This window comes from Colobus angolensis, unplaced genomic scaffold, assembly GCF_000951035.1.
Source record: "Colobus angolensis palliatus isolate OR3802 unplaced genomic scaffold, Cang.pa_1.0 Scaffold475, whole genome shotgun sequence".
Taxonomy (NCBI): Eukaryota; Metazoa; Chordata; class Mammalia; order Primates; family Cercopithecidae; genus Colobus; species Colobus angolensis.
This window is the reverse complement of record NW_012118210.1, coordinates 677676-689721: the sequence shown is the minus strand read 5'-3', so window position 1 is coordinate 689721 and position 12046 is coordinate 677676. Positions and strand designations below refer to the sequence as shown.

The 12046-nt window shown below is 42.2% G+C and overlaps 1 protein-coding gene across 4 annotated transcripts in view; it reads left to right on the top strand.

Moving 5' to 3' along the window:
• HECW1 (HECT, C2 and WW domain containing E3 ubiquitin protein ligase 1) overlaps positions 1–12046 on the top strand; it is a 469289-nt gene that overhangs the window by 293301 nt on the left and 163942 nt on the right. For all 4 annotated transcript variants that reach the window (XM_011958796.1, XM_011958795.1, XM_011958794.1 and 1 more), the window contains one exon: positions 9108–9277. In XM_011958796.1, the coding sequence (XP_011814186.1) occupies positions 9108–9277 (170 nt within the window). The remainder of the gene's footprint in view (positions 1–9107; positions 9278–12046) is intronic.

Below are 12046 nucleotides of genomic sequence, written 5' to 3'. Positions count from 1 at the left end.
GCCTTGAATGTCAGGGGTCACAGACATGAAGTGCTTGTGCCTCCTTGGGAGCTACACTGTTAACTGGGCTTTTCAAGTCTAAGTGAGCCCAGTAAAGCAAATATGTTTTGATCCATTGACAGTGTTAGCATGTGTATAGCTAGGCTGAAGAAAAAAAAAAAGAAGAAAAAACTTGTAACCACCCAATGCGTTCACCTTGCCCACTGCCTAGACAGAGCCGATTTATCAAGAGAGGGGAACTGCAATAGAGAAAGAGTAATTCACACAGAACCGACTGTGCAGGAGACCAGAGTTTTAGTATCACTCAAATCAGTCTCCCTGAGAATTCAGGCATCAGAACTTTTAAGGATAGTTTGGTGAGTAGGGGCCAGTGAGTCAGGAGTGCCGATGGGTTGGGTTGAAGATGAAATCCTAAGGAGTTGAAGCTGTCCTCCTGTGCTAAGTCAGTTCCTGGGTGGGGGCCACAAGATCAGATGAGCCAGTTTAGCCACCTGGGTGGTGCCAGCTGATCCATCAAATACAGGGTCTGCAAAATATCTCAAGCACTAATCTTAAAGGGTTTTACAATAGTGACATTACCTCCAGGAGCAATTTGGGAGTAGTCAGAATCTTGTAGCCTCCAGCTGCATGACTCCTAAATCATAATTTATAATCTTTTGACTAATTTATTAGTCCTACAAATGCACTCTAGTCTCCAGGCAAGAAGGGGGTTTGTTTCAGGAAAGGCCTGCTATTGTCTTTGTTTCAAAGGTAAACCATAAACTAAGTTCCTCCCAAAGTTAATTGGGCTTGTGCCCAGGAATGAACAAAGATAGCTTATAGGTTAGACACAAGATGGAGTTGGTTAGGTCAGATTTCTTTCACTGTCTCAGTTATAATTTTGCTATGGTGGTTTCAGCTCACTGATTTTGTGCTTCTAAGACAAAAGCTAGCAACTCCTATTGAAATGCTTAAGAAATAACAATTATTAGTACCAACCTTCAAAAACAGTAAAAACCAGGAATGCTACACAACTATGTGCCAGAAACCAAGAGGAATTATCACTAACCAAAGCTCCAGTGAAGTCCAAGTGGTGAAGCCCGAGAGGAATGCCATGCACAGTGAGCAGGGCAGGGCTGTGGAGGGGACAGTCTCTATTCCTTCATCTCTGCTTTGCCTCTGCCATGAGAACATGGGCTCACAGACCTACCAGAGGAGGAAGCCCCGCCACGACCACCCCAACTTGGTTCGCAAAGCTACTTTATAAGGTGATCAGGGTTGGTTCATCTCCTGCAGTCCCCAAACACATCACTTTTCCTACATTTATTCCAAAACAACAATTCCCGGCAAAGGAAAGTGACTAGGGATATAAAGTTAGTAACTGGCAGAGCAAGCTTGGAATGGACATATAATGCTTAGTAGTTGGCTATGTATATGTATGTTGCATTCACTATGTCTGCCTAGGACAAAAAGCAAATACTGCTGAAACTATGAAAATAAATTCCATGCAGCCAGGCATGGTGGTTCATACCTAGAATCCCAGCACTTTGGGAGGCCAAGGCAGAAGGATTGCTTGAGCCCAGTAGTTTGAGATCACCTGCATAATATAACAAGAGCCCATCTCTACAAAAAGTAAAACAAGCCAGCCATGGTGGCATGTACCTATAGTCACAGCTACTCAGGAGGCTGGGGCAGGAGGATCACTTGAGCACAGGGGTTAGAGGCTACAGTGAGCTCTAATTGTGCCACTGTACTCCAGGCTGGGTGACAGAGCAAGACCCTGCTTCAAAAGACTAAAATAAAATAAAAATAAATTCCATGCCTCAAAAAAAAAAGACAAAACAGAAAGATCAGCAAAGCCCACAAAATATCAAAAATTTGCTCCATGCTGGTCAGCTCTGAGTATAAGAGCAGAGCTAAGGATTCCAGCAACAACCAGTTGGACAACCAAACTCACTAAAGATGGGCAAATGCCAGGACTACATGACATGCTCATAGGTAAATAATAGAAATTTTTACTTGAACAATGTGTGGAGAAAATACTCTACCCTATTAAAAAGTTGAAGACTATAATACTCAAGAGAAAAACTGTTCTATTGACAGATACCTACTAAAGGAAAGTAAAATATTTATCACTTATCTGCTTGTACCCTCAACAAAATAGAGGGAAGTACAGAGCATATTAACTAAGAGATCAAAGATGAGAAAAGATGATAAGGGAGTTTTTTAAAGCTTGCAAAAATAGAGACTTAGAAAGTCAAGTGTATTTGCTTTCTCTTGCTGCTATAACAAATTGCCACCAGTTTAGTGGCTTAAACAACACAAATGTACTCTTACTGTTCTGCAGGTCAGAAGTCCAGAATGAATGTTAAGGGACTAAAATCAAGCTGTCAGCCAGGCTGCTTCCTTCTGGGAGCTCTGGTGCAAATCCATCCCTTGCCTCTTTCGGCTTCTAGGGGCTGCCAGCATTCTTTGGCTCATGGCTACATTGCTCCAATCTCTGCTTCTCTCATCATGTTGCTGTCTCCTCACTTTGCTCTTCCTGCCTCCATCTGACAAGGACTCTGTGATTACATTGCACCCGCCTGGACAGTCCAAGATAAATCTCTCTACTGCAAGATCCTTAACTTAATCACTCTGCAGAGTCCCTTTTACCATGTAAGGTAACATATTCATAGGCTCCAATGATTAGGATGTGAACATCTTTGTGGGGTCTACCACAGTCAATAAGAGATTTAAAATAAACTCTAAAAAGTACAATCACAGAATTAAAAGCCTTCAAAAGCAGTACAGAGCACAATCACCACTACAGAAAGGGAATCAGTGATATGACAGTCTCTTGAGAGTCTCTCCCAGAAGGCATCAATGAAGGGCAAAGCCCAAAACGGATGAGGGAAAAAAGATGAATGGCACATACAGCGCCAACACATAATCAATGTTTTTGATGAAGAAATCAGAACAAGCTGAACAGAAACAGCAATAGAAGAAAACTTGCGTACGTTGAAGATAATTTTGAGTATTTAAATTAAAGAAGACCATCAGGTGCTCAGAAAAAGAAATGCATATGAAGAGACCAACACCTAGACAAATCTCATTTAAAACGATTTTTTTTTTTTTTTTCAAATACAGCCATGGTAGACATCTGGGCTGAAAATGCATGATACGTACAAAAGAACAATCCTCATGCTAGTCTCAGACTTGCCTTCTGAGATGCCAAAATAAAGAAGCAAAGCCTACCAAGTGATAGCGACAGGAGACAGGGAAATACAGGATAGAAGAGGGCAGTTCCCCAGCAAAGGCCCCACCCTCAATCCTGGAAACCCACGGCCCTAAATGGGAACAGGCATTCATGTTTTCACGCCTTTTGGCCCGCCATGCCCCTCTTTCTTGTACCCATATAAGCCCCATATCCCAGGCTCCACAAGCAGATGAACAGAAGAGCAGAGCAACAGAAGAGTGGCACGGCAGAGAAGGAGATAAGAGAAGGAGCATCCGAATGTTGAGAGGAGTTCAGCTGGGGAAGGTCAAAGAGGAGATCTGCTGAGGGACAGCCAAACTCCAGGGGAAGATCATCTTCCCACTCCATCCTTTCTCCAGCTCCCCATTCATCCTGCTGAGAGCTGCCTCCACCAATCACTAAAACCCCTGCATTCACCATCCTTTGAGTCGGTGGGTGATCTGATTCTTCCTGGACGCCAGATAAGGATCCAGATACCAAGAGGGCAATGAGTTGGTTAACACTTAAGCCACCCGCAGACGGCAGAGCTAAAGGAGCACTGTAATGTACCCACTGGGGCTTCAGGAGTCACAGACACCCTCCCCTAGATGCTGCCTCAGGGCCGGAGCCCAAAAGCACTCACCCCAGCTCCTGCACCTGCCTGTCTGCATGCTCCCTCTCCCGTAAGGGGTTTGAGCATAGGAGCCACACCCCTGTTGCATGTCCTGTGGCAGGGCTGTCAGGGAACTCTCCCATTTCATAAGTTCTAAGGGGAGAATTTTTTTACCCAAGATTTCTCTGTCCACCAGATTTTCATTTATGTGGGAAGGCAAGAGGAACACCCTCAAGTTTATAAGGGCTCAAAGACTCCATCCTTACACCTCACTTCAAAATAATATGTGAGCATGTACTCCAGCATATGGAGATAAAATCCAAGAAAACTTGAGAATTGGAGACATTGCAATATAAAAAGACTGATTTTCTTTTTAGGGTTTGAAAGGAGAAATAACCAGAAAGTAGATAATGGAATTGTCATCTTAGAAAGCTCCAAGAGTACAATGAACATATCAAAGCAAGATTGCTCAAGCAAATGCTTTAATTGTCAAGTCTTTTTATATTTCCTGTTTTTGCCACTTCCTGGAGGTAATACATTTTCTAGGTAAATATTATCACTTTAATTTTCAATGAAGTGCACTTCTGATTGAAAAAATCAGAAATGCAAAGATTTATTTACAAATATATTGGAGACAACTTAAATATTCAAAATTAGGGCTTGGTTAAATAAATTACCATAGAGTCAATTTATTAAATACTGTATACCCTTAAGAATTGTGTATACAAAATGTTCTAAAAGGCATGGGAACATCCTTATGATGTTGTTGGTGTGGGAAATAATTTTTCCTCTAGTTTTCTTAAGTTCTTGGTTGAGGACCCTCTGTAACAAAAGATAGATTAATAAGGGAAAAACAAACAGAAGTTATTAACATGTATATCTCATGTATACATAGGAGATATCCAGGGAAAAATGAGTAAATCTCAAAGATGTGGTTTAGAATTTCAGCTTATGTAATGTCTTCAACAAAGAACGGTTCAATTTTTAGTGAAGTGACAGGGCAAAGGAAAAGGACTTTGAGTCTTCAGGGGCAGCAAGTTCTGGGAAGGCTATGGTATAGTAGATAGATGCTGTTTAGTACAGTTTATTATGCAGATTCATCTGGTGCTGTCTCCTGGTTGGTACTGGTCTGAAGTCATCTCTGGTGATCAACCTTTGATCCCCCTGGTAGAAAGCGGAAGAGGGACACCTTTGTAAATTTATGCCCTGCTTTTGGGAAAATAGCAAGAGGGCAAAGAGCTTTTCTTTTACCTACTTCTTCTCAGTTGTCTTCAGCTCTAAATAATCCTTGTACCAAAGTCACAGATTTTGGGATGTTGTTTCCCGGACTCTCACATATAATGGGGTGATATAGTCTGGTGTCTTACACATATAATGCAAGTCAAAAGAAAAATCTTGGGTGCAATAATGAATATGCAGTATGTTCTCAACTGTGCAAAGAAAAATACTAGGAGGAAATAAGGTTTGGCAAAGGTTGCCACTGGTGGGCTGGTGGGGGGGGTACTTACTTGAAATAAATAATTATTTCAATTAGTTATTTGAAATAACTTTAAAATCCTATTTTTTATTCTGTATTTTTATGTATTATAATAAATGTACATATGTTTATCACCAGAACCAAAAAATACAGGCAAAAATGAGAGGAAATTAACTATTCTCCTTTAACGTAGCATTTACTTTTGGAAAATTCTGGAACTCTACATGCTCTTATGGACATTTCTCCCAACAGTCTCATAGTGGAAAACATTAAGACCAGAAAGAGTTAAATTGGTTTACTCAAAGTTACAAAGTTCAATAGTGAGTGTTCCCAAATGACTAGCAGTCCAATGCCTTTAAAATTATACCTCTTATTGCAGCAGTTTTCAAATACTTTTATTCCATGAAACATTTATCTCATTGAGTATTCAGACTGCACATAAATACATAAGTCTTTATAAAGAAAAGTGTAAACATTTGCTGAAGGACAGGAAAGTAGACCTGTACAAATGAAGAAACATGTGCCCTTGAGTGGAAGTCTCTGTTTTCTAAAGCTACTAATTATCCCAAAGCTAATGTATAAATTCATTGCAGTTCTAATAAAAATCTAAGTGTTTTGAAAGGAGTTATTAAAATTTAATAAGATTCATCTGGAACAATAAGTGGCTGAGTGATAAAGAAAGGTGTTTTCTTTTTTAAAAAAATAAGAACAATAAGAGTGACTTAATTTAGCAGCTATCAAACATTTGATAAAGACATGTTGGTGCAGATATGGACAAGTTGTTTGATAGAACAGAACAAAGTGTATCGAAAAAGACTCATTTATAGTTGAGAATTTAACCAATGCCAAAGTTGACATTTTTATAAAAAGACAATATAACAGATTGATTAAAAACACAGACTTTGGGCTGGGCACAGTGGCTCACACCTGTAATCCCAGCACTTTGGGAGTCTGAGGTGGAGCACCCGAGGTCAAGAGTTCAAGACCAGATGGCCAACATGATGAAACGCTATTCCTACTAAAAATACAAAAAATTAGCCAAGGGTGGTGGCGAGCACCTGTAATCCCAGCTACTCAGTGGGTTGAGGCAGGAGAATTGCTTGAACACAGGAGGCAGAGGTTGCAGTGAGCCAAGATTACACCATTGCACTCCAGCCTGGGCTACAAGAGTGAAACTCCGTCTCAAAACAAACAAGCAAACAAAAACACAGACTTCGAAATCAAAGAGGCAGGTTCAAATCTTATCTCTGATGTCGACCAGCCCTGACAATCTGTAAGCCTTCATTTTCTCTTCCTTGTATTAAGGATGCAATCTCTACCTTGTGGAGTTTGTGGTCAGGATTAAATCAGAAAATGTATTTTAAGTGCTTAGAATGGTTCCCAGAATTTAGTAGATAGCAAATAAACAGTAGGTGGTGGTGGAGGCAATGGTAGTCACTATTTTATGATGAATTTTATATATATATGTAACACATATATACGTATATGTGTTACATATATACACATATATATATATATGTCTTTCACACTCTAATAAGTCAGGGTCTCCAAGACCACCCTTAGGTTCAACAGTTTGCTAGGAGGACTCACGAGACTCAGCATCTAGTTATACTCTTGGTATGACTTATTACAGTGAAAGGATACTTAGCAAAATCAGCTAAGGGTAAAGGTGCTTAGGGCAAAGTCTGGAGGAAGCCAGGAACAAGTTTCCAATGGGCCTCTCCCGGTGGAGTTACACAGACATACTTCATTCCCCCAGGATGAACTGTGACAACATGTGGAAATGCTATCTACCAGGGAAGCTTCTTAGAGAGAAGAGACAGGGTTTCTACTCAGTGAGGTGTTGGGGGACAGTGGGGGCAGTGCTGGTCATGTATGCATCTTCTGCTTAGCCCACACCAAACTTCCAGCCTCCCAGAAGGAAAGCAGTGTTTACCATAAGCCACATCATTTACACAAACACTTTAGGCACAGTGAGCCACTCTTACCAGTTCTGGGAAGGTAGGAGCCCTCTTGAAATCAAGTTTCTAGACATTAGCCAAGAGCCAACCTTATAAACAGAGCAACCTTATAGTCTCAGGCTGCTATGTTAACTTCTGTCTACACATATTCCTGCAGATGTGGCCTGGGTTTTGCAAATTTCTGTGATGCTTGTACTTCCTGCCTTCTTTCTTTCATTGGCAATTGTGGGGGCGAAAGTGACTCCACTGTGGATGTGAATCCACTGTGTTGACTTCTGATCACCCCCAGTCCTGTGAATGCCTCCTCTTCCTACTTTATCCACTGTCTCTAGTGTAAGAACATGTCAACCTTAATGTTATGGCAGAAACAACAGGCTGTGATGCAGGCAGCATTCCTGCCTGTTCTGGAGGGCTGCCTTTCATTGTCTTGCACAGAGCAGTGGCTTATGTACCCCTTCCCTATGGTACATAAGCCCTGGGTCTGGTGAGTAACAGTGCAGAGATCTACCAGTCTCCTGCAGCCCAAGACCATGCTTGTCTGTGAGTTCCCTAAAAAAACTCCTTTTACCGACAAACTGGATTTGTCTGCCTCCTTCTTTGGTTTCTCAACTCCTTTGGCATTTGGGGGCCATTTTGACTATATGGTCCTTTCACAGAGCAGTAATATATTATCATGCCAGAGAGTAGGAATAATTTTATTAAGCGACTAACCTCGGATCAACTCAAAATAACTTTTAAATCAATGCATATGAAAACATCTGTGCTTTTTCATCAGTAACAAATTATTGAAACCCCTCACAACTTATACCATGACTGGGAATCCCTGATCCTGTGTATCTTTACCTCCATTTGTTACACTTGTGTATAAATGTAAATAATTTTGTTTGAAAAATACTTCAACAATAGAAAAGCTTTAAAAATTACATTCCTTGGCTGGGCGTGGTGGCTCACACCTGTAATCCCAGCACTTTGGGAGGCCGAGGTGGGTGGATCACCTGAGGTCAGGAGTTCAAGACCAGCCTGGCCAACATGGTGAAAATGTGTCTCTACCAAAAATACAAAAATTCACCAGGCATGGTGGTAGGCACTTGTAATCCCAGCTACTCAAGAGGCTGAGGCAGGAAGAAATGTTTGAACCCAGGAGGCAGAGTTTGCAGTGAGCCAAGATCCCACCGCTACACTTCAGCCTGGGCGACTCCATCTCAAAAAAAAAAAAAAATTATATTCCTTGACATCATAAATATGTTTCTAATAAATATAATGTGATTTCAAATTATCCAACTATAAACCATTGCCATAAATGATCTTGTGCACACACACTCTTTCTGTCTCTCCTTGTGCAGCATGAAATTGTACATGGTCAGATATCTTCAATTAAACAGAACAGCTCGGTTTTCAAAGCCCTGCCCTCCCTGGCAGCAGGGTTTCTCAGAACTCTCCTCGTTGACTGCACTCAGCCCCATGGAGGCCAGGTCTTGTTTGTTCTTTCCTCCATTGTCCACGCTCTGTGCTCCTTTCATCCTCTTCTCTCTCTTTATTTCTGCCAATTCTCTCACCTTACTCAATGAGGCCCACATATATCGTGAGACTACAACCCTTATTTTTTTAATGTCTTCACCTTGCAGAGGAATTTTACACCCAGACCCATCAAATTTCCAAAATTGAACTTTGTCTCTCTGTGCTACCCACATTTCCGGGGGTGACCCTCACTCCTTCACCCCAGCCCATTTACCTGCCTGAGTAACACTAGAGATCTAGTTCATAAGGGCCAACAGTCCTCTCATGAAAGGTGTAGTTACCAAGTGCCAATTGTTAACCTCCCTAAAACATATTTAAATTAAAGTATCCTTTATTTTATAGATTTCCAAGCCATGGGGTTGAAGAAAGGGATGTTTTTCAACCCAGACCCTTATCTGAAGATTTCCATTCAGCCTGGGAAGCACAGCATCTTCCCTGCCCTCCCTCACCATGGACAGGAGAGGAGATCCAAGATCATAGGCAACACCGTGAACCCCATCTGGCAGGCCGAGGTGAGTGCTGTGGGCCCTGAAAAGAAGCTCAAGTAACACAGTGAAAGGGCTGACTGTGAACCAGCCCTCCTCCTTCCCTCCATTCATGGAGCCCTGGGCTCTGCTGCGCAATCTGTGGCTGTCATAGTGTTAGAAGGGAGCCATGTTCTCCAGCGGTTACAATTCAGGGATCTTGATCAAGTCCCTCCAGACAGAACTAACACACTTTTCATTGCACTGCATGCAGTAGCCTCTTCTGATTCAGAACCCATGCCATGAGAAGGACGGCCTTTCCCTCTGCCCTTCGTGTGGGAGAAGGAAGAGAAGAGTTGTGATCAGAGCCTTCCAGTTTCTCCACAGCTCTTCCCATGCACGTGATCCTTGAGCAAGGGTGTCAAATCTCACATGTAGCCTTCTAGACCAGTTCCAGAGATTCTAAAACTATCAGGTTCCTGGGATAGGTGAATCAGTAAGCCCTAGAATATCCCTGGTTGGGTTAAATATTGTTTGATTTAAATAGATAATGAAGCCTAATGGTTTATCCCATCTTCATGGTTTGCACGGGGCTGGGCAGCTTGCTAGAGTATTGAATAGTCTGTGTTGTCTACAAAGGCCCTTCTTCACTCCTAAAAGTGTCGCCTTTGCCACTTTTAGAGGTTTGGAGGGTCCTCAAAGTTATCTCCTAAAGGACAGGCAGAAAGTCGTCACCACTTATTTGGCCAGGCAAGGTAGCTCGCACTTATAATACCAGCACTTAGGAAGGCTAGGGCAGGTGAATCACTTGACTCCAGAAGTTCAAGACCAGCCTGGGCAACATGGCAAAACTCTGTCTCTACCAAAACAAAACAAAACAAAACAAAACAAAATTAGCTGAGCATGGCGGTGTGTGCCTGTGGTCCCAGCTACTAGAGAGGCTGATGTGGGAGGATTTCTTGAGCCTGACAGGCAGAGGTTGTAGTGAGCTGGGATCATGCCACTGCACTCCAAGCTGGGTGACAGAGCAAGACCCTGTCTCTGAAAAAGAAAGAAAAAAGAAAGTCATCACCACCCATTTGGCTGCCTCCCTGCCAGACCTGAGTTTGAAGCTATAACCCCCAAACCATGTAGTTAAGAGGCAGGGAGGCCTAGGTCATGAGAGTGGATGGAGTATAATGTAGGTTTAAAGTACAGTTTTACAGTCATAAAAACCTGGATTCTAATCCCAGCTTGGCCAGTTACTGGTTTTATAAATTTGAGAGATCAGTTATCCTCCACCTGAGCCTTAGATTACCCTCCTCAGCCTATTATTGATGGAAACATGCTCCCACTGAAGGAACTTGCTTTGGAGAGGATTTCTTCCTTTATTTTTCAGAGTAGATCATCTCTGACTTAGGGCTTTCAAGCATCCTTGACAAGAAAACATAATTAGACATATGAGAGCAAATATTTTTTATTATCTATTAAATCATACCACTCCCTTCCTGGGCTTAATTAACCCTCTCCCAGGTTTCCCAGAAGAGCTTCGTTAGAGCTTTGAAGTAGACATGAGGGAAATAGACTTGTACTGAAACTTCCTCCTAGCGCTGGTTATCAACAGATTCTAAAACACTGATAGCACCGCTCGAAGGGAATAATGAATCTTAATTTGTTTATTCAGTCCTGGCTATGCTCATCAATTATTTCTGAACTCTTCCCTGCATTCCTAGGGATAATAAAAGATACCCCAGGAATTTATTTTGTATGAGGGGGAAGGCTTCTCTCTTCTGAAGGACTTTAGTGGAACCTATTCTAAGACATTTAGTCATAAAGGTGTTTTAAGTGTCAGAGAATGTTTGGAAAATCCAGCACCATCAGAATGTTTTTTGGCTAAAAACATCAACTAGAATACACTTTAAGTTCTGAAATGATTTCTGAAGCTTTGGTTAAGACTGATTTTATTCTGGCAGAATACTGGCAAATCCTCCCCAGCCCTCTGCTTTGGGCTGCCTCCCTTCCATCCCACGTGGTGCAGTTAGAGTTATTCTTCTACAATATCCCTCATCTCATGTCCGCCTGATAAGGCTAAGGCTGAGGATAACTGATGTCTCAAGTTAAACAGTGTGTAACTGGCTGAATGGAGATTTGAACCAAGGTTTGTGTTGCTGCAAAACTGTCCATTCAGCCCCTAAATTGTATAACAGTTCCCAGGGTCCAAATGTCAATGTCATAGCTCCTCTGCAGAGCATTCAAGGCCTTCTTTGATCGGGCATTGCTTACCATTATGTCAGTTAAGTATGTATTTGGCTCCAAGCAAGGGGAAATCTGACTGGCTCTGATATTTCTCACAAACAAGACGTCCAGAGGGAGGTGATCCAGGCAGTGCCGCTATTGAGTGAGCCCCCAGGGCTCCCAGCTCCTCGGGCCTGCCCACTGCACCATCCTTAGCAGATGGCCTCATCCTCCTCTGTTAAAGCCTCAAGTCCAAATTCCAGGCGGGAAGAAAGCAACAGGCCAAAAAAGCCTTCTCCTTGCAGGACTTTGCATTTTCTTCCTGGGAGAAAAGCCCTTCTCAGCTAATACCCTGTTACCTCACATATGACCTCGCCTGGATGGAAACACTTAGCATTTCACCTCCCTGATTCTGGTAGAGGAAGGCAGGGGAGAAGATGGTTGAACACAGGTATTGAATAAACTAGCTAATAGTACATGTGACATCCTCCAGCTTCACTCCCCACTACCTTTCACCTCAGATCTATGCCAAGGTGCTATCCCCAGATGCTCCACATGCTTTCATGTTGTCATGTGTGTGTGTGTGTATATATATATATATGT